This window comes from Triturus cristatus, chromosome 4_1 (genome assembly GCF_964204655.1).
Source record: "Triturus cristatus chromosome 4_1, aTriCri1.1, whole genome shotgun sequence".
In the NCBI taxonomy this organism is placed as follows: Eukaryota; Metazoa; Chordata; class Amphibia; order Caudata; family Salamandridae; genus Triturus; species Triturus cristatus.
Window position 1 is genome coordinate 528,394,725 of NC_140585.1, and position 22,854 is coordinate 528,417,578.

At 44.2% G+C, this 22,854-nt stretch overlaps 1 protein-coding gene across 1 annotated transcript in view; it reads right to left on the reverse strand.

The window, feature by feature from the left end:
• Positions 1-22,854, reverse strand: part of PKP2 (plakophilin 2) — a 416,690-nt gene that overhangs the window by 216,215 nt on the left and 177,621 nt on the right. The window contains exon 5 of the mRNA XM_085652804.1: positions 3,327-3,534. Coding sequence (XP_085508930.1) covers positions 3,327-3,534 — 208 coding nt within the window. The remainder of the gene's footprint in view (positions 1-3,326; positions 3,535-22,854) is intronic.

The following is a 22,854-nucleotide window of genomic DNA, read 5'->3' on the forward strand; positions in this document are numbered from 1 at the left end:
CACAGAGAAGAAGAATGTGAGAATTAATTACTTGCTTAATGTGCCTGTTCAGTATTTGTAACTTTAATATTTCTTACTACAGAACATTTCTTTTTAAATTCGTTGTATACTTTAAAACTCTTAATAATGTGTTCAATACTTAAGCCACAAGAGATCTGGTTCGAATGATTGACAGATTTTTTTTTTTTTTTGTGTAAATGAATAACCAGAAGGATCTCAGAATTCTCTGAATAGCTTCACATGTGTCACACAGAAATGCTTTTGTACAGGCTTCGCTATTTATAACCTGTGCAGCGAAGATCCAGCTTGCACTATTATCTCTGGAGTTCATTTCTGGAACATCAGTTTCCACCTCTGCCTTAAGTACCGTTTTCCTTCTCAACATAGGTGAGGGCAGAGTAGTGAGGACAGAGATTCAGTCCTAATACAAGGTGGAGAACGATCATGTAAAGTACCAGCCACTAGGAGAGACGCCGAGGCTAATGGACAACAATAAATCATTATGATAAAACGCTCCAAACCATTAGATTTAGAGGGGCCATTTAGTGAGGTGGTAAAAAACTGTTCTCTTAACCCAGATCCACATTACTAACATTCACCGGTAATACACATTGTGGATTATTGCTTTGTTTGATGATGAGTTTTAAGAGCTATTGGTACTTTCTTCATCAGTTGGTCCCTTTAAGCTGTAGTGATTTTATGTATGACATCCTTACTGATAATTCTAGCTGGTAAATGAACTTGAATGGTGCAGGGGCATTTATGACACTTAAATCTTACAAATAACTAACTACATCAAAAAATAGAAAGAAGTTTATCAGGATTGATCCAGATACATTTTCAATTTCACCTTTCACGTAAGATTATATTTTAATGAAACTTTTAATTTACTCATGATCGCTCTATGAGATTTACCCATGTTTACTGTCCTTGACCTCAGTTTCCTAATTATCATCTATCAGTATCGAAGGCTTCAGACAAGTGCATTTTATACGGGCCAAATGGGATTCAGGAAAATAACCCGTGTTATGCCCTTGCCTGCTGCCATTTGACCAGTCAGTCAGATGGCGCTGACACTTGACATTAGTTTGTGAGGGCCCTCACCTCAGCTTCACCCTTCCTTTTATTTGGAGGCTGTGAGTAGGCGCAGGAAGCAAAGGAAGTGGGGAAGATGCCAACAGGAGACATGTAAACCTCGGGGGGCAGTCTGACGAGGGGACAGGACGGTTCTCCGACTAGTGCATAAAAGCAGGCACTCCAGTCCCCTCACCAAAGTCGAATTGGTGCTGGTTCCTATGACTAAGTCGAAAGGACCCCATTCTCAGGCCTCCACCCCAGGACAAAAATTATTTTATGCCTTGTGGTTCCAACCGCAGCACCCCCAAAAACCAAAAGCCTCCAGCCAGCGGAGGCCTCCTTTCAGTTCAGAAACGAAGCTGTCCTCCAGTGTCAGGAGCCAGATTTCCCATATGCTCAGGATAGTGAAGACCCCATGACCTCAAACCGCAAAAGATTCAACAGGTGGCGAAGCGTCGCACAGCACTGAGTCAGTCAGAAGGAGAGGACCACCCGAGCAACCAACTGTCTCAGCCCATCACCTCCGGTTAGAAAAATTTAGAAGAGTTCTGGCCTCACACTGGATTCTCATTTTAGCAATATTCTCCCTCCTCCTTTCCCCTCAAAGTTTTTCAAACATCTCAAAGCCTGCTCGTCGGGTCATGTCCCTCCAAACAATGAAAGTAGCTTGTCCACGGTTAGAAGTCCCTGGCCACAGCCTGGGACAGCAGGCCCAAAGCTCCTGGATAAAATGTAGAAGGGAGAGGGAGGTGCCGGGAAAAAGAGACTGCGAAAGTCCATGACAGCTCCATGTGAGATCCACCGGAATATGCTCACCGCAGTATCTGGCATAGCGATCAGCTAACACACAAGGCCTTATACACAATGCCTGGGGAGGCAATAAGCCCAATCTTAGACACTGCCACTTCATAACCACATGGAGGCCACGGAACAGCTCTCTGACCCCCTCTGGTACACTACATAGAGACAGCAAATCACATGAAAACCAAGGAAAAAAGCCCAAAAGACCAGTAAAAAGAAGCCTGTAGCTAGCCCAAAAAGGACCCTCTAGAAAAAGGACATAGTCAAGACCCCTGGCGCCATAAGGGAGGGTCCCACTGCAGCCGTCTGCTGGGACTGGAAGGGTATACACATGACCTGAGGGCACGCTGTGATTGCCAACAACACCCAATTACAGCATGCTCCGTCTTTATACATCGCCCCGCACACACATAGATCAAAGGCACCCCCCACACACACACACTAGGGAAGGTAGAATATTGGAAGTCTGACGACACCCATAAAAAGCTAGTTAAATAATCAAGATCGTCCACATGCTCACAAAGACCACCCCTTAAAAACAATAGGTTTATATATGATTTTAGAGACTCTAAAACAGAGTTACTGTGAAACATCAGTCACACCTCTGTGGCTTTACCTCGGTAGGAGAAGAATGCACACGGTATGGTCTGCAGTATCTCTCGGTCAGGAAATGCTCAAATTGTTTTGCTTGAAAGTAATAGAAATGCCGATTTACTCCAGATACTGGGTCTTGTGTGGGGACATTGTTAGCCCCATGCAAGATGATCTGTCCTTCAAATGTGGGGGGAAATTCCAGTATCCAGAGGCAGATTAATATTCGGTAGAAACTCACTGTCGTAGGCTTCCAAACAGGACAGATGGGGTTGATGGCGAGATGTGGATTTACAGCTTAATACTTTACTTTGGGCCCCTGTGACTACACTGGAAGGCGTTAGCACACTGAAATAAGGATGGGTCTCTTTATAGCAATGATCCTAACTTTTGTACAGCATCTGATACCACATTTCTGTATTCTGAACACTGTAAATAGCAGTTATTACTGTTACCCTATGTAATAGTATTCCATTTGTCAACATTAGAGGAATAGCAGTCTAAGTTGGCCTTACTGGCATTCAAACTCATGGCCTGTAGGGTAGAACCAAATGTCTTTGCAGATCTCAGCAGCTAACTATTTGATGGAGGAGTATGAAAAACATAGTTTTGACATTCTTATCAACTCCCCAAGAACAAAATACGGTTGTAGTCGAAGAAACAAAGCCAAGTGCATTGAATCAATTCTGGGATGCTTTGTTTTGAAACATTTCCCACAATCATTCCTAACGAAAACCACTGAGATGGGGATAACTGACCTTTGTAGATCAGAGGCCATTGTACAGCTAACTCCCCTCCCCCCTCCACTCAGTAACATTCACGGGGATGTTAACCCTTTTCTGGCCGCTGGCACGCACCAGTGATCTGCTTCTTGGTCTCCAGGTCCCGGGTCTGCTTCAGCAGTCGCAGCAGCACCGGGATCCCCTTCAGCTCGCAGACCTCCAGCTTGTTGTCGTTGTCTTCAAAGACCAGGTTTCGCAGCGCGGAGCAGGCTGCCCGCTGGATGTCCTCGCTCTCGCTGTTCAGGAGCAGCAGGAGCTTCGGGATCCCACCGAGAGAATACACCTGAGGGCGGGAGACAACAGGCGAAACGTCACTCTAGCGTCCTGAACCAAGGCTGCTTTTTGTGGCAGAGACTGAGGGGCCCAAAGACTCATATCAGGGTAACTCATTTCAATAGGATGGCTAATGATCTGTAGTGTTATGAAGAGCTGAAGGATGGCACGCAAGCAATGGGCAGAGTGGAGCATCATTCCAGGTCACTTCGGACCTAAAGATGCCCTGGAGGCCCCTCGGCAGTCGAAATTACAGCCCCCCCCCCCCCCCAAATGATCTCCTAATACGTTTTTAATTTTACCAAACCAATTTTCTTACACAAAACTAAGCATTAACAATTATTAATGTTATTAAACAAACATGTATTGGAAACAGTTTAAGAAAGCTTGATTGTAATTTTGTTTTAAGATCAGATCAATATTATTTTCAAAGGAGTGGGGCCCACAGGCCGGTGCCTACTTTGCCTATTTGGTAATCCGGAACTGCGTAAATGTAGCTGGCACTGGTGACGTGGGCGACTCGAATCAAAGGATGGCTACGCAGTACGCAGTAACCTAAAGTATGCGAAAGAGAGGGTCTTCATTCTAGTAGCGTTGTGTAGACCCCAAAATTAAGGTGTGAGTTCGCTGCAGCCCTGAACACACACGAAGAGAGATCCAGTGCGAGTTCCAGCAGCCTGCCATCTCACATGAGCCTCACATGCCCTCGAGCTGAAGGTCACGGCAGGAATACCGAGTCCTGCTCTAGGAACTCAGGGTTTCCACTCAGCAGCACGTGAACAAGGATACAGGGTGATGTCACCTGGCACTTGCTCTAGCTCACCGGGTGAACACGAATATTTGGCAGGCCCTGCTTTTAATAATCTTACGGCAATCATGAAATGAAGGGTGCACGCGATCCGACCTGACAGCACATAATGAATTCGGAAATCAAAATATTAATTGGTGCGTGTCAGCAGAACATTGTTGGAATGCATGCCCAGGACTGTGAAATGTATCTCATCGGTGACAGCAATGCAGAAACAAAATAGTTCCCTCCCCGCACCCACATGCCCTTCTCTGGCTGGTGTCTCGGTGTATGGCGCATTCACCGGCCCCTAGCTGCAGTCCTAAAGAGCAGAAACTGCCTTAACATTGACGTTTCACAGACGCTCAAATTCTGTGAACTATAGCGGAGCATCTTTTCTTTCCTTAGACACAAATCAGGAAGTTTCCTAGCCTGTGACCTCGACAATGGACTTTGAAAAGAGCCTCCACATCTGCCGCACTGCACACAACTGGCCTAGTGGAAGTTGGATTCGACTTACTTCTATTCCGGTGCCCTGGTCCTTTGAGATTCACAGAAGGCCCCAGATCTAGTAATTAGCGTTTAAGAACAGTAAGTTAGGGTCAACAGTTTTATTAGAGAAAATAAGACTAACCTGGACAACCTCGTTAAGAGATGGCAGCTCTAAAAAGTATAGACTCTGAGCCTGACAACTGCCTCTATACATAGAATACAAGGAGAAACAAGGGCTGCACTCAGTGAAGAATGGATTTCCATAAACTGTTGAGAGGCTCTCACTTTTAGCACTTACCAAACATCCACCTCACTGACATCTAATTCACCCCTAAACTATGCTCTTTCCTAAACCCTCATACCACATTCCTCCATTGCCCCCACACAGGACTCCTGGCCAGATTCTGGAGCGCAGCATCACAGATCTACTGCATTTGCAGAGTGGGAGCTATGTTGTATTGAGAATGACACTTTGGCCAACCCTTACAACCGGTACGTGCAGCACTCTGGCCGCGTCAGAGAGTGCTTGTAAAACTAAAGTGCCTGCTTGCTGCCTAATTCGTGCATGCTGATAACACGCAGGGAGAACATGGCAACACAGAAGTCAATTGAAAACAGTCAACCTGTGACGCACAAGTAGGTACCATCTGCACAGCACGTTTGCAACTGTCAGGACATTTCTCTAGAGACAGCTGAGCTCAGAGGCAATGCCAGCGTCTGCTGCAAGTTTTGGGATTGCCCCTGGAAACACAGGAGCCAGGCACTACTGCAAGCTCATCCACTGCCCTGTAACTGCTCTTTGGGCTTGGACTTTGTGGATAGTAAGTCCTCACACGTCAATGCTTAGTCTTGGGGCGCGCATGGGATAAAAATACTAGTTTAACTGGCAATTATAGCTCAAAATAAATATGATGCAAGGAGTGTTTTTCTGTACAATAACTTGGACTGATTACATTAGGGAACTATGCATAGTAACAGTGCATAGTAATAGTGGTTGTATGGCAGACACCATTGCTCTGGCAGGTATTGCAGTTACTCTATTTTGTGCCGTAGTGATACTATACACATCTGTGACAAAGAAACAGTTTTAAAGGGGAGGGCAACTTCTAAACCCACCTGCAGTGTCAGGCTCTTAAGGGCACATACTTGATAAGTATTACATTACCTCTAACAAAGGGAGCCCTGGAAATGCCCATCTCCCCGCGTCGTGGGACCTGTGCTGATGGCACCATCATTGGAAGCAGCAGCTCCCCTCCCTCCCTGTCTCTCAACGAGGAAGAGCAGATGCAGCTCCTGATGCAGAGAGGAGTTAGGGGTGTCTCTTCAGGGGTTGTAGTTTATAAGTGGATGAGAAGGCACTTGGCCCATGGCGCTCTTTCATGGCATATGAAACAGGCGTAGCCGAGAATGCAGAAGCACAAGGGCCATTAGCACCACTCGCCAGGTTTCTTGGACAGGTCAGGCTGCTCTGAAGCCTTGAAAGGCCATCTCAAGCTCCTCACAGCAGACTAAAGATCACTGGACTCTGTTCCAAAGGAAGGCAGATTCTCTCTGCTGGATAGTCTATCTCCTCTCTCTTTCAGGTTGCAGCAGCAGTCTCCTCCTGACTATTGGAGTATGTTCACTATTTCTCCTGGGGAGATACTCATTTCTGCCTCTTGTTCCACCCTTCCTACTCACTTGTGCCGACCTTTTCCAAGAAAAAGGGTGATCAATGGAAAAGCCAAAGGAGTCAGTTTATAACCAATACATTTGGTTGAGCCAATAATTACAAAGTTTATTGCCTTGAGGCATGCCACAGCTACAAAGCAGCCAGCCATCAGGAGGACTGCTATTCCCCGGCCATGTAATGGAAACCATATCCTCTTTGTCTAATCCGATAGAGTTCCTGATCCCTGCTTCATCAGCAGGACCAGACAAATGATGCGGGGGAGTGGCAGGCAGCCCACCTATTTGTCTAAGATGTAAAGCTCTGGCCATGCTCTTGGCTGTAGTCTATTCACATGCTGCTTCTCTCAGGCATAGGCTAACGTGCTGGAATTGGCTTGGTGCAAGTAAAGTTCACACAAGATCCTTCCTTCTTCATCGAGGGGGATGTGATTCCAACTACAACACATGCACTTTGCTTTAGAATGGTTTCAGCCAGAAGGGAGGGATTACTGCAACAGCCTCTATGCTGGTACAAATAAAGTTGTCACACACAAACTTCAGATGGTGCAACATGCAGCAGCGAGGCTGGTTCTAAAATGGCCGAAAAGATCTGCAACCAAAGCCCTCAAGGCATTACATTGGCTGCCCATTACAAAAAGGGTTTTGTTTAAAGTACTGTTAATTACTTTTAGAGCTGTTCACAACCTAGGCCCGTCCTATTTGAGGAAAAAATTCAGCAGATACTGTCCAATCAGAGCACTGCGTTCTTCAACGGCCAACCTGCTTACCGTCCCGAGTTTCAGACTCAAAACTCGAGGGGGCAAATCCCTGGCGGTACTGGGAGCAAAAGCATGGAATACTCTTCCCCCCCAGTTGAGATTACTGGATAAAGAAATAGACTTCCGTAAACATCTAAAAACCTGGATCTTTAATCTCCAAGATATAACTGCCAGAAGCCTAGTGTAATTCGGGTTCTCGGTCAAGTAAGCATAGGGACTACCTAACATCTGGTGGTCCTTTCTGGGCGCCTAGATGCTCCTTGGAGCGATTGCCGCGCGATACAAATTGGCACTTACATTACATTACATTACATTGTAAGGAAACAGCGGTGCAGGAGGACAGAGAAAAGAGGGACAGAGATTCTCACTGGTCAAACACTATGAAGCATCCCACAACCTTAGGGGCTACACAAACCCCAAGGATACTCTTACTACAGGTTCCCACGTCTTATGTACCAAGGCTCCACTCGTGCACTGTGAGATCCTGTACAATTAGCTTGAGAATGCTTCACCAAACTAGGAATCCAGTGCCTTGTTAGGTAACCAAGTTTCAATTAGAAAACTGGAGATTTACTGCTACAGCAAGGGCACAATGTAGCAGGTGTTTCCAAAGAGAAATGTGTGAAATATTTATGTAGCATCACAACAACATTATTATTTAGAGAGTTTTATAAGTGTGAACAAGACCCAAAGGTATCAGAGCACTGTACAGCGAGAAACCCCCATCCCGTTACAACACAGACAACAACCTGTTAGATTAAATTAAAGGATAAACTAACTGTACACTGTCCGATACCACCCTGGGTGAGGAGACAATTGCCTTGCTATAGTGGTCTGTATATAGTGTGAGAACTTCCAGTCTCCAGTGTTCAAACAATCAGGCCTGATCCTGAAATGGAGATCCCATGGAAGGAATTTATTAAATAAGATGATTTGGACTTCTTTCTTGAAGGCATAGGTTGAGGGATTTGCAAGTGCTTCAGGAAGAAGAGAGTTCCAAGTTCCAGGGGCCGACCTTTAGAAGGTGCGGTGATAGGCCTTCTTTTTTTCTGAATCTTGGAGGTACTAGCAGGAGGGAGCTCACACATCTAAGGGAGCCGTTGCTTCCTGATATTTTGAGCATCTGTGCAAGATATAAGGGTGCCTTATTGTGTAGGGCTTTGTGCATCTAGCAGGTGATCTTCAGCTGGATCTTGGCTTTCATCAATGGTAGCAGGAGTCCCCCCTCCCTCTCTGTGTCTCTCTTGATGTGTCTGTCTCACAGTGGAAAAGGGGATGCAGCTCCTGATGCAAGAGAGAATTCTTGAAAGATCACACTGAGTTAGGGATTAGTTAGTGAAGAGATTTAAGAGATGTGGTTGAAATGTCTCAAACTTGTAATTAATCTATCTTGCTGCTGCATTGAGGGTCAACTTAATTGGAGCCGTCCTTGCTTTCAGCAAACCTGTTAAAGTTGCACTACTGTATTCCAGTCTGGAGATGACTAAGGACAGTACTCCTATCTCAAAATCTGGAGGTGGGGTATAACGTTGTACCTTCCTGAGGAGATTAATTTGAATAGAAGCTCCTCTTGTGGATGCACTGATGTGTGCTCACATGTTGAGATTCGTATCCAGGGACTGTTTTGACTCGATGATAGCAGGTTTGCAATTGAGGGCACTAAGGTGGGTAATCCATTCTTTAGCTGTTGGTGAGCTGTGTGGCGGTGATACGAGTAGGAATTCTGTTTTCAGGGCCTTCAATTTGAGGTGGTTCTGTGATAGCCAGAATTGAGTTTTCAGAAGTGTGTCATTAAGTTGTATGATGTCTTCCAGGGAGGAAATCTTTAGGTAAAGTGGAGTGTCGTCAGAGTTCATGTGATAAGATATGTCTGCTTGTTTGAGGGTCTCTGCTATATTAGATAAACAATTCAAATACCAAGCCTTCTAAGTCAAGATAAGAATAATGTAAAATATTAGAACAAGTTCAAGAAAACAAAAATTGGACCAGGGGAATCAAGAGATATTAGTCTTTAAGAAAATGTTAACAAAATTCCCATGAGAACAATGCTGGGTTAAAAGTCAATATTAGAAGAAGTGTACTACTAAAAGCGGCCACTGGAGGACCCTCGTGCAGCAAAAATTAAAATAATTTATCAGCATTGTTCTGTATCATGAAGGCCAGAAGGACAGGAGCAGAGTCAGTTACTTTTTCAGTCAGTTACACTCAATTGCTTCTAGACCTCCCTACCCTCTTTTGGGGTAAGGGACAGTTACCTCAGCCAAAGTCCAAGAGATTAGACCTACTGAGTTCTTCTTTAAAGATGTCTCTAGGCTCGGTGATCTCACAGAAGAGGGGGAGGTCATGGCATAACGCTGCATGTACCCTTTCGCCACCCACACCTCTTCCATCTCAAGTACACACACCTAGAAAGGTACTTCAGCTTGGGATCAATATTGCTGTAGCCAGGGCTACAACACACTCCAATCCCTGATCAGCTAGTTCTTGAACTAAGTCCTCTTCTTGGTCTCAATGTCAATTGGACGACTAGGCCTGGTGGTTAATCCCTTGAGAAGCACTTGCAAAGCTTGGATGCAGATGGGAGTAAGATCCAAGACCTTTGTCCGTTCCCAAGTAGATATAGGCAGCAGGTTCTCCCTCTACTTAACTTCTCCCAGTGCAGCTGCATATTGAGGTCCTTGTGGTTGGAAGCCTTTCTTATAGGGGCCAAATGCCAGCGAATGAGTTCTAAATTCCCACCTAGAATCTATCCTATTAAAATCAGGAAAACGCCCCTACCTACGAGCCCTTGCTAGTTCTGAAGAGGAAGCCGGACAGACCTTAAGTTTTTTATTTCAGGCTTATAAAAGCAAAAGCAAGTTTTAATCAAATCATCCATGTTCACCATGTTCGCAAATGAATTAGCATGGTAATAAAAAAGACAATGGCATATGATTTCTGTGGCTATTTCGTTAATCAAACTATGGAGATTATGAAGTATTCAAGACCTTTGCCAGTGGGAAAGGCTTACAGAGCCAATGCAGTGAAATAGATATTGTTACTGCAGGGACACACATCTAGATACAAGCCGTGTCTCACTTTTGAACATTATCCACCCAAATCTTGTTGACTTCAATACTCTACTTAAAGACGTTCCTTACGGATAATTTTGTTGATTTCAAAAGTTGGGTTTTAAACTTGTCAAAACAGTTTCTGTGGCAAGTGCTGGCTGCAGCTCTGGCTAAACAAGTTCAGGTTTTCATTGGTAAACCTACATTGCAGCCCAAATGTTCCAGTTTACTTTTATACCACTGCCCCCACTTCCTGTACCATTGTACTGCAGCCTTGTGTAAAAGTTAAATATGTCAATTGTTTTCAGCCAATGTTTTATTGTGTTTAGGAGTTCAGGACAAATGCAATGGGAAGTCTAAGTGTTTAACAGTCTCCCAATCAAAATATGCCAATAATGGTAGTAAACAGAGTCCCATGAAAATATTTAAAAAATAAGGCAAAACCCTGTCACAAGGTGAATTTCCTTACACATACCACCTACACTCAGAGGGAATCAATGATGTCGAGTCATGCCACAGCACAGATTTACACAGGGAGAGCCGGTATACAGTATCCCCTCTTGGGAGCATTTAAGCAAATCAGTAACACACAACTACTGGTCAACTGCCAATGGCTTACTCATTATGAGACTTGTCATCCATGTTATAAACAGTTCCACTTAGGGTGTAACTCACTCATCCATCAGAGTCTAGTCCTTTGTTGGTGAGCATCATTAAAACGTTGCATTCAGATTAACTGCTGCACCTGGACTTTTGTAGGAAGGCAAGTAGAAATTCCTAGAGACTACTGTGGCCAACCTGCCAGCAAATGAGAAGTGGAACCTTCATGTGATTCTGTAAAGACGTGTGCAAGAATTGGTCAAAGCAGACAAAATACTGGTCACACCCCCATTAGTGATATTACTATCCTGAAGATCCAATGACCACGCGTTTGAGTTTGGAACACAAGGAAGAAATGTCCATACTACACTCAAACACTAAAATATGAAGTCCCTTCTACAGAAGACTCGGTATTGGAAAAACCGTGGCGAGCTAAAGCCATGGAAAACAAAGCATGGTCCATTAAATTCATATTTGTAAAGTCAATATTTCTTCTCTATGTGGGAGAGGGTAATATTGACGTTGTTAGACTAACAGCTTTGTCGAGTTCTTCTTTACAATGGTAACAAAACACGACCTGAAAATACAAAAGCTGTGAACCTAATGCGAGAGATGAACTATGGAAGAGTGCTGAGTAACCCCTGCAGGAGATAACACTACTGTCAAAGAATGGGTGGGGGTGGTGGGGCAGTAATCAAAGTTTTGTTTAACCGGAGGCTGATTCTTTGTTAAGAAAAATGGCGGATGACAATATCTCTGTCCGTGAAATTGTCTCGCACCAGTGTAACTAGAACTGAGACTTAAGAGCAAGGAATTAAAGTGTACTGCAACAAGGTATAACTGAGAATGTGAAGGGGTGTACCTATCATCAGTACAGTAGAAGCTGTAGCTGTGGTATTGCGGGGCAGGATGTGAGGGGGCCACTGAACCTCATTCATGTCCATCTTTCACTACTCAACTTTGGGAAGGAGAGCCAATTTTCCTTGCTTGCCTTAAGGCCCATTGCATCCGTGTATGTGATCACTGAATACAAATTTATAGCACAGAGAAATACTCAAAACATGCAAAACATTAGGTCTCTGTTTGGTTGACAGATTTATAGTATAACAACGTAATTTGGCTTACGACGTCATATTTTTGGCACATAGAAATAGTCTAAGAGCCTGTAATAACCTTTTCCACCACACAATGTATAGACTAGGAGAGCATTGGACAAAGGAATATCATTGTTCCAGCAATTAATTAGCTGGGGAAAAAGTCTGCTTGACTATTATGCAACAACATTTTTTAACTGATTAAAACGAGTACAGGTGGAATTTTTCTTTGACTCTTGCCATGTTCTGCCTGTTTTTTTTGGAAAGCTTTGGAATAGTCAAGAATCACAACATAGCTCGAGGCTGAAGTCCTTTAAAATCAATTTATTCCAAAACGAGCCCTACATGAGCATCGTAGGTTTTTTTTTTGTTGTAAACATTCATCTCCCATCATCATGAAGTTTATAGTTCATTAAGTTTTCCAAATAAAACACATAATGCTGTGTGGCATATTTCAAGAGAAATATGCACAGGATTCAAAAAGTGATTTGATGTACTCCAACTGATGCATCTAAAAGTGAAAATGAAGCCTATGTCAGGCCTGTCACGAACAAGAGAATGCAGCATTCTAATACATATTATAATGTTTCTTCGGTCATCCACAGGCGATCTTAGCATTACCACTGTTGTCCCTTAGTAACACTCACTATACATTTTAAGCCAGAAAATTAAAACAGAAGAAAATACACTTGTCTCTGGCTTTTACTTCACAGGTTGCAATCGGTACCTAAACTACCAGTGTTCCCTTACTTACCTATGGTGGCCAGATTGTCCTTTAAATATTCCAGCAGTAATGGTGCCGGGAGAGGGAGGACTGCCTTAAAAAGAGAACCGCAACTTGGTGTAGTGTCTTGTAATAAAAGAATGCTGGAACTCTTTTGGTTCCCACTGTACACAGTAGCGCAAGCATTGAAGGGATGAGGTGAAGGCAGGCTTAGCATGTGGAGTTCTGACTCAGACGCAGCGGAATAAAGACGTGTAATATTACTCTCCATAGGTGGTGTTCTTATTGGTGAGTGCCTAGGCTGGCAGCACACTACAAATGGCAACAGGATGGGAGGGATCTGAAGTCTGTACACTCACAGCACTCTTACAGGGAAAACAGAAAATTAATATCCTGAGCAATAATTGTCCATTTTAAAACTGTCCACACAGGTCGTTTCCACAGAATTCTTCTTGTGTTCTTTATTTTCATATGCAAATGTTCAACAGGGATATAACTTCTAGCCAACACGTGTTTCATCTATTTGGAGTTAACCACAGACGTCTTCAGGGCTAGAAACATTAAATATGAAAAAGCCCAAATTACAACTCTAAAGTAGGCTAGAATGTTATAATCACAAACAGTAAAACTCATATTAAGAATTTGTGAGCAAATCGATAAGCAGAGATCCATAGATTGTTCCACCATCAAGGTGATGAGAAAAAGAGTAAAGTTGACACACGTGAGCACAGGAATGTGCCGGCAATCCATCTACATACCTACCCGAAAGAAAAATGCATCACCCAGTAAGAACTACACCATCGTGCACAAGATGTCAGAAGGACTACAGAAAAAAGAAAGAAAAATGATCAGTGATATATAAGAGAATATATAAGAGACAATATTGGTAGGTAAGTAAGGCGAAATCGAAAAAGAATATAGAAAAAGCAACCTGTACGTTCCTTAAACTATATATGGAAGATTCACAAACTCACCAAACTGATTATGAAGCTTGGTAACAAACGTGGAAGGTAAAATATCTGAAGGGTACATAACCCAGAACAACTCCGGTATTGTATGCTGCAATCCAAATTAAGACCTATACCAAAATATGGAGGAAAGCACAATCACCATCATGGTATCTTAGAGAATGTAATATGGCCTGACCAGACTATTTAGAAAATGCACTAACAGTGTATAATGGTACCAAGACTAAGAACCATACTCGCACGAGTTAGGGGTCAGTCTCCAAAATAACGCGTGTGCGTATTCCAAAATAGTTCGTAATTCATCAGTCAGTATTCATGAGTATTCCTAATAATTGTGGCAAGAATTAAATATGTATTAACTGGAAATACGGATCAATCATGTTCATAGTAGTAATAATTCCTCAATAACAGAGTGTCAGTTTATATTAAGTAATCGTCCGTAAAGATATATCATGTGGAATATTAAAGATAATAAAGTACTCTACACAAATAGTGAAAATGCGTACGAGCTCAGAGTAATTCAGCACACAGTATAATAGTTTGCCTATGTGATACATCCATCGTAGTGATCCTAAACAAATAGCAACATGGTGCTGTGTAATGTTAAAAGGCACTACCCGGCAGTACAAATTTGTAAAGGCAATAATGACAATGAGATAAGGGATAGATCAGTTGTAAATGGTATCCCAAACTAATTACTGAGAAGCCTATAGTAATGGCAACATTAATTACAAACCTAAAAACATCAACAGAGCCAAATGTCAAAAGCGAGCAATATATGAGACAAGAATAAAGGAGCGAGATCCCACGCCTCATCTGTACGTGACCTATAATCTATATTCAAAGGCATACAACTTCTATGAATTCACAAGGACAAAAACACAGTGCAACAAATAAACTAAGTTTATAATAGTAATAGTGAATAAGCCTATTTCGAGTCCAGGGTTGCGAGTCACCACACCCCATATATTTATGTGCTTGTGGTCAGTAGGACCCATCAGCAAAATAGAAAAAAAAACATATCTTATGAACAGCATACCTTATCATACATCAGACCACTGTGGAGTGTACTCCTCGTGAGTAGTTGGTGTCTCGCAACGGCTCCATCTTGGAGTGCCCTTAGAAAGCTAAATTCTATGAAAATAGATGACCGACCAGTACAAAATAAACATTCTCACGTAACAGAGCATACTGGAGCTAAGTAACGGCCGCCATCATAACGTGGTGTAGAATAAAAATAAAAATAAAGCACACTAGGATTAGCTGACATTAAACGAGAACAAGAAATTAACAAAACCGTGTCCGGACCAATTTTAGGTGGTCACGCATTAGGATAAATAAAGGACGAGTATAACAGAAATCACTGTGTGTTTCGGGGAACATAAGAGGAAAATGCCGTGTTCAATGTAACTGTAGATATTTCATCCAATATCATTCTAGAAACAAAAATGAGGCAACTGTTAGGGAGTCAAAACCGGTAATATGGTCATTCGCTTATCAATCTCATATTACAAAGCTAATATTGCATCGTGCAGACCTAAATATAAAGGGCATAGGGAGTATAGTATTATATTCAATAAAAGGGAAACAGTAATATGTGGTCATGTTGAGTAACAAGAACCAATCGCTGAGTGGGTATTTCCTCGGCTCAATGTGGAGACAAAGTCCTAACTGAAAGTGTGCATGTGTCCAGACCACTGTAAAGGACAAAAGCTTTGAAAATAAAGACTGCAAAAAGACAAAAAAATGCCAGATGTGTACATGCAAAAGCAGTAGTAGAAAAGTGGAAGACAGGGATAGAAAGCCAGTGCATGTGATCCTACATTCGGGAACATGACCATTAACAAATGAGTACATTCCGTATAAAGGCTTACAGATAAGCATAAGGGAAAAGAGCAGATAGAACAGTGCAGTCAATTATCACATATAACAGGCAATGCCGGCAACATCACATACCCAAAAAGAATTGTAGCTCATTATCGATAGTAAGTCATTTTTTGACGGCTCGTAATTGCATGATCCATCGTGCTTCTCTTTGTCTAAGTTTAAGTTCACGGTTGACCCCTCTGACATCAGATTTCACAACTTCAAACACTGTGAAACTTAAAAGTCAAGTGTGTACCTTGTGCTTTACATTCAAGAGCATGGACAGCAATGGGATATCTAGTATCAACATTTTTCAAGGCCCGGTTATGTTCTTAGATACAATCTTTGAGGCTCCTGATAGTACTGCCAATATATACCTCATCACACTTGCAGATAATGGCATAAACTACAAACTTGGTTGTACAACCTATGTGTGTATCTATATAATAAGTCCTTGAACCGTTGTATTCGAAGTCATGAATATCATGTACTGCTTGTCTGCACATGCTACAGTTGTCACATCTGTATGACACCTTGCTGCGCTGGTGTAACCATGTTTGTCTATGATCCTGTGCTCTTGGGTAACTGGGGGTAATGATATTGTGTATTGATTTACCTCTGCGGTAAGTGACACTGGGATGACTCATTAGATATGGTCAAAGTGTGGTATCAGAAGTGAGAAAGAACCAATATCGTTTCAATATTCCATAGATCTTAAATGAACAAGGATGATAACCTGTGACTAGTCTGATAGAGGAGAAATACACACCCCAGATTTAGTTCTATTTTCAGTGTTTCACTCCTAGCAAGGTTAGTTGCTCTCCTCTTAGCCCTCTGTATGATATCCTTGTTGAATCCCCTGGTCAGGAACCTCTGTTCGATATCCGCCGCACAGTGAGCCAATTCATTATCTTCACTGCAATTGCAACGGGCCCTGAATAGTTCTCCATATGGGATTGAGTTTACTTGAGATCTTGGGTGTGCGCTGTCAGCATTACAAGATGTGACCTTTCTAAACATCTTGCAACAGATTTTGCCTTGGTGTATATACAGTTCTACATCCAGAAAAACAATCTTATCATGACTGTGCGTCATTGTGAATGCCATGTTGTCTGCATTCTTGTTCATGTGTGCAAAGAATTTTTGTAGCTCTTCCTCACCTTCTGTCCATATTAAAAAAACAGACATCTATGTATATACCATAATAACATATGTAATAATGCCATCGAGCTCCTTCTGGGCCCCAGATATACGCCACCTCGAACCACCCCATGAAGAGGCAGGCAAAAGGCGGCGCAAATCTGGAACCCATCGTAGTCCCACATATTTGTCAGTACCACTGACAAACAAAAAGACATTGAGTTCCACAATGAGTTTTGCCATGGCAAGAAGCATCTCTGAATGTTCCAACATTTCTATGGGCCTCCTGAATAAAATAATGGCTCAGTGCAGTTCGAACATGTTGGTGACTAATGTTACTGTGAAGCGAGACTACATCCATTGTAACAAGCATCATGTTTGGGTCCCATGTATAGTCATTAAGAATATTAAGAATGTGCTTAGTGTCTTTGATGTTGGATGGTAAGTTAATAAACAAATTCAGCAATTCTTTTGGTAGGCCCCCCGATCCCCAAAACAATAGGACTGGCAGGAGGTCGGGTAGCATTCGTATGGATCTTAGGTAGTGCATAAATCAGTGGAATCTTGGCATTGTCAATCTGCAAGTTTCTGTACTCATCATCGTTAAGAAGGCCTTGTGAATGCCTAGCTTTCAACTCTCTGTTTATAAGAGTAAAAACATCTAGAATAGGATTGTGTACGAGTTTTTTATACCAACTGGTGGTACCCAATTGTCCCAAGATCTCTGCATCGTAGTTGATCTTATCCATAACAATGATGTTCCCACCCTTATCTGCTTCTTTGATAATTATGGTACCATCAGTGCTAAGGTTTTTTCAAAGCTGCACATTCCCTAAATGTCAAATTGTTCATGTGATGTGGTTGTTTGATGTGCCTCATAATCTCTTCCCATTTGTTCAGTTCCTCATTGATTATCTTATGAAAAACATCAACGTTATTCCCACTCGACAGTTTGGAAGTCCACTTAGACTTAGCCTTTAACCCACTGTCAACAATAATTAAAGTGTTACCGTAACCTGATTATTAGGAACACAATTAGTGGCAAAAACAATGTAAGCGTCAACTGTCTCACAAATTAATAGAAATACATTTTTATATCACTTACATCACAATACATCGTTGGACAAAAATTAGGCTGTTAAGAAAAGCTAGATTTAGGCAGGCTTGGGTAGCTATGCTGTTTTTAAAAATGTCAACCAATGTTTTTACTCTTTATTGTGTTGCAAACGTTTTAAGAGCCGCTCTAAAGCTACGAATAACAAGGGGGGATTGAGTATATCAATGAGTTTTTTTTTCTCACCAGTGATACATAGTATATTATGGCTTTTCACTAATGATATTGTATTTTAGCCTATTTTAGCCAAATGTATTCTTGTGAATCATTTTTAATGACTTATTTATATGCTTTTATGGTTTGTGTATCGAATCAAGTTTATTATTAAAAAAATTCCTTTTTGTAAAACTGGGATCATATCGCTAGTAAGGATCTTGCTTGATAAATTGATGACTTGTATGTTCGTATCAGTACTGGTCTTAATTTGGATTGCAGCATTCGATACCGGAGTTGTTCTGGGTTATGTACCCTTCAGATATTTTACCTCCACGTTTGTTACCAAGCTTCATAATCAGTTTGGTGAGTTTATGTTAATCTTCCATATATGGTTTAAGGAAGGTACGGGTTGCTTTTTCTATATTCTTTTTCTATTTCTTCTTACTTACCTACCAATATTGTCTCTTATGTATCACTCATCATTTTTCTTTCTTTTTTTCTAGTCCTTCTGACATCTGGTGCACAATGGTGTAGTTCTTACTAGGTGATGCATTTTTCTTTCGGGTAGGCATGTAGATGGATTGCCGGCACATTCCGGTGCTCACGTGTGTCATCTTTACTCTTTTTCTCAACACCTTGATTGTGGTACAAGCTATGGGTCTCCCCTTATCGGTTAGCTCACAAATTCTTAATATGTATTTTACTATTTATGATTATAACATTCTAGCATACTTTAGAGTTGTAATTTGGGCTTTTTCATATTTAATGTTTCTAGCCCTGAAGAAGTCTGTGATTCACTCCACATAGACGAAACACGTGTTGGCTAGAAGTCATATCCCTGTTAAACATTTGCATATGAAAATAAAGAACAGAAGAAGAATTCTGTGGAAACGACCTGTGTAGACTGTTTTAATATGGACTTTTATTTCTCAGGATATTAATTTTCTGTTTTGCTATATGTGTGGGCCCGCGTCTACGCAGCTGGTAATGGCGATTAGCCGCTATCTATATACTGGAGCTGTCAGATGCCCCACAAGACTCACCTTTGCTTGTGAAGCGATTCCGCAGAGACGACAGGAGCACCCGCCCTTGTACCCACCTGACCCCCTAGGACTAAAACCCAACAGGGATGAGAGGGACGCAGGGGTAGGAGCCAGAAGAGGGCGTAGAGTTGTGGTCTGAAGCTTGCAGGAGATCTCGAGGGCCACTGGGGAAACAAACGAGAACCCGATTGGAAAACAACCTCCACTGACGCCCTACCTCTATTCCCTAAGACACACACAAACGCCAGGACTCACCAGTGTTTCTGCGGTGTTCAGGGTAAATCAGGGATTCAGGTTAAATCAGGAAACTTCTCATGCAAGGGCGTTGAGAATGGAAAGTCTGTAGTCACATACAGCGCCTCGGAATGAGCACCCAGTGCACGAGCTGCATAGCGCTCCCCAAGACTGATGTATACCACGGCTCCCAAGGAACAGAGATGATTGCGCTCCTGCGCTGATACCACAAAACAAAAAGAACCAAAGGTGAAGGCGCTCCAGCGCGAACGCCAGAGAACCACAAGTTGAGCGCTCCTGCGCGGACGCCAAAGGACAGGGAAACCAAAGGGGATGGCGCTCCAGCGCGGACGCCAGCTAACCACAAGTAGCGCGCTCCTGCGCGGATGCCAAAGAATAGAGAAACCAAAGGGGATGGTGCTCCTGCACGGACGCCAAGGAACCAAGTACGAAAAGCAACAGCTACCTGAGTAACGGCGGGACTCTGGAACTCCTTCGCAGCGAGCCTCGATAGAAGAATTTGAAGCACGGAGCCGGCGGGAAACGCGAGGTATAAGCGTTTCCCCCGGAAGTGCTTCTGTGACCTGCAGTGACTGGGAGAACTAGACCGGGGCTCAACTTCCGCCCGGAAGTGAGTATCCCGGCGGTTTGTGTGTGTCCTAGCGGAATGTCGGGGAACGGCAATCGCCGCGAACCCGACAGAACCCCCTCCCAAAACAAGCCCCCCCCTCCGAAATCCCGGACCTCAGAAAGGGCAAGCAGGGCGAGGGCTCCGGGGGTGTCGCAGATGAAAGGCTCGGACCAGTGTGAGGGCATGGCATACGTGGGACAAGGGCTCCCAAGAACGCTCGTCAGGAGCGTAACCCTTCCAGTCTACCAGGTAGAACAGCTTACCCTGGACCCGGCGGGACCCCAAGATGGCCCTGACCTCATACTCGACATGGCCCTCCACCACCACCGGAGAGGGAGGAGAGGGGATGGAAGCTTCAGGGCAGACCGCCCGCAGAAGGGAGACATGGAAGACTGGGTGGATCCGCATATGCGGAGGGAGCGAGAGCCTCATGGCCACCGGGTTGACCACCTTCTCGATGACAAAAGGACCCACAAAACGAGGTAAGAGTTTTTTGGGACCATGCACGTTGAGGTGACGAATGGAGAGCCACACCCTGTCGCCCAAGCGGTATTCCGGCTCCTTCTGTCTATGAGCGTCGGCATGCGCCTTGTAGGTGTCCTTTGCCTTGGCCAACTCGAACCGCGCCTGCTGCCAGAGTCTGTGTAGGGACTCATGATAAGCACGCACAGTAGGCAACTGACTGTCCCGGGGCACCTCCCAGGCAGAGGTGCGAGGGTGACGACCGTGGAGACAAAAGAAGGGAGACATGCCTATGGCCGAATGCTTGCTGTTGTTGTATGCGTATTCCGCCAACCATATCACCGCAGACCATTCCTTCTCCACCATCAGTAGCAGACAACGGAGATATTGTTCCATGGTGTGGTTCGTCCTCTCGGCCTGGCCGTCGGTCTGTGGATGGTACGCAGAGGATAAGCGCACATCCATCTCAAGGAGTCTGCATACTTCCTTCCAGAAACGGGACACGAATTGAGATCCCCGGTCCGTTATGACCACCGATGGAATGCCATGGAGGCGAACCACCTCGTGCAGGAAGACCAAGGCCAGATCCGCTGCCGTGGGTAACTTCAACAAGGGTACGAAGTGCGCCATCTTGGATAGGTGATCGACGATGGTGAGAACGGTGGTATGCCCGGTCTTGGTGATGGGGAGATCAACCACGAAATCCATCGAGACAGTGTGCCAGGGAAAGGGCGGAACGGGTATGGAGCGCAGTAACCCAACCGAAGGTTCAGAACTGTTCTTACCTAAGAGACAAACGGTGCAGTTCTTCACATGGGTTCTTGTGTCGGACACCAGAGTTGGCCACCAAAACTGTCTTTGTAAGAGCTCGAGTGTCTTATGATAACCAGGGTGGCCAGAGAGGACATGGTCATGGCACATGCGGACTGCACCTTGTTGGCTGGGTGCTCCAGGTAACAACAACCGGTCTCCTTTAAACAGCAACCCGTCCACACGAGTCGTCCCTTTGTGTTCTTGAGCCAGGATTACCGGATCGGACCGCTCCATATCACGTTTCACCAGAGTCAAGAAGTCCGAAGATGTAATAGCCCCTTGGAAGTGGTCTTCTGCGATTATGGGACCCGGCTCGGGGGTTTCGGTCTTCCCGTCCTGTTCTTCTAACCGCGTAAGGGCGTCTGCTTTGGCGTTGTTCTTTCCGGGTCGGAACGTGATCACGAAGTTATATTCATTGAAGAATAATGTCCATCTCAACTGTCTGGCAGTGAGAGCACGGGCTGAACGGAGAAACTGGAGGTTCCGGTGGTCGGTGTAGATGGTCACTGTATGTTTGGCGTCCTTCAGGAAGTGGCGCCATTCTTCAAATGCCGTTTTTATGGCCAATAGCTCTCGGTCAGACACCGTGTAGTTGCGTTCCGCGGGTTGCAGTTTCTTAGAATAAAAGGCCACCGGATGCAATTGTCCTGTGCTGGTGCTTCGTTGGGATAACACACCCCCTATGGCTTCCTTAGAGGCATCTGCTTCCACGATGAAGGGCTGCTCTTTATCAGGGTGCACCAACACGGGGGCTATAGTGAATCGTCTTTTTAGTTCCTGGAAGGCGCTATTTGCGCTCAGATCCCACTCGAATGGCACCCCTTTTCGTAGTAAGCGTGTGATAGGAGCCACCAGCGCGGAGAAGCCTGTGATAAACCTACGGTAGTAGTTGGCAAAACCTACGAACCGCTGGACCCCTTTCACGGATTCTGGAGAAGGCCAAGTCAGGATGGCTTCCACTTTTTTGTTGTCCATTTGGACGCCAGCTGGAGTGATGACGTGCCCCAGGAACTCAACAGAGATGACGTGGAAAACACTCTTCTCCAGTTTGACGTATAACCGATGTTTCCCTAGCTGTTGGAGGACAGAACGCACGTGCTGCACGTGGTCGGTGATGGTTCGAGAATATATCAGGATATCGTCTATATAGACAATACAGAAGACCGTCAATAAAGTCCCTCAACACTTCGTCGATGACGTCGAAACAAATAGCCTCAGCGTGCTGGTTGGCAAAGGACATTATCATGTTCTCTGTTTGGTGCCTGATAGGGCCGGAAGTCAAGTCCGTTCCATCAACAGCCTTGACCGTTTCAGGTTGCTCCTTTGCCACTGTGGCTATGCCCAAGGTACGTAAATAACCGGTGTCAATAAAGCTACCTGTCGCACCGGAATCCAGCATGGCGGTTACCAACCAGGTTCTGCCCGCCTGATTTTGTAAGGAGACTTCCATTCCTACGTGATGACTGCCGTCACTTACTGCAGGGATCGCTGAAGCATTATACGAAGAACCCAGAGGACGGATCCCCTTGTCTACTGGGTTGTCTCGTTTCCCATCGGATCGCTTTTGGTGATGGCTAACGCAAACGGCCTTCTGCCCCTTGTTTTGGAGGGCTTCACCGGACATTCCCTGACGAAGTGTCCGCTCTTCCCACAATACAAACATTGGTTCTGCTTCCTCCTTTTTTCTCTCTCTTGACTAGTCAACGGCCCTCTTATGCCCCCGATCT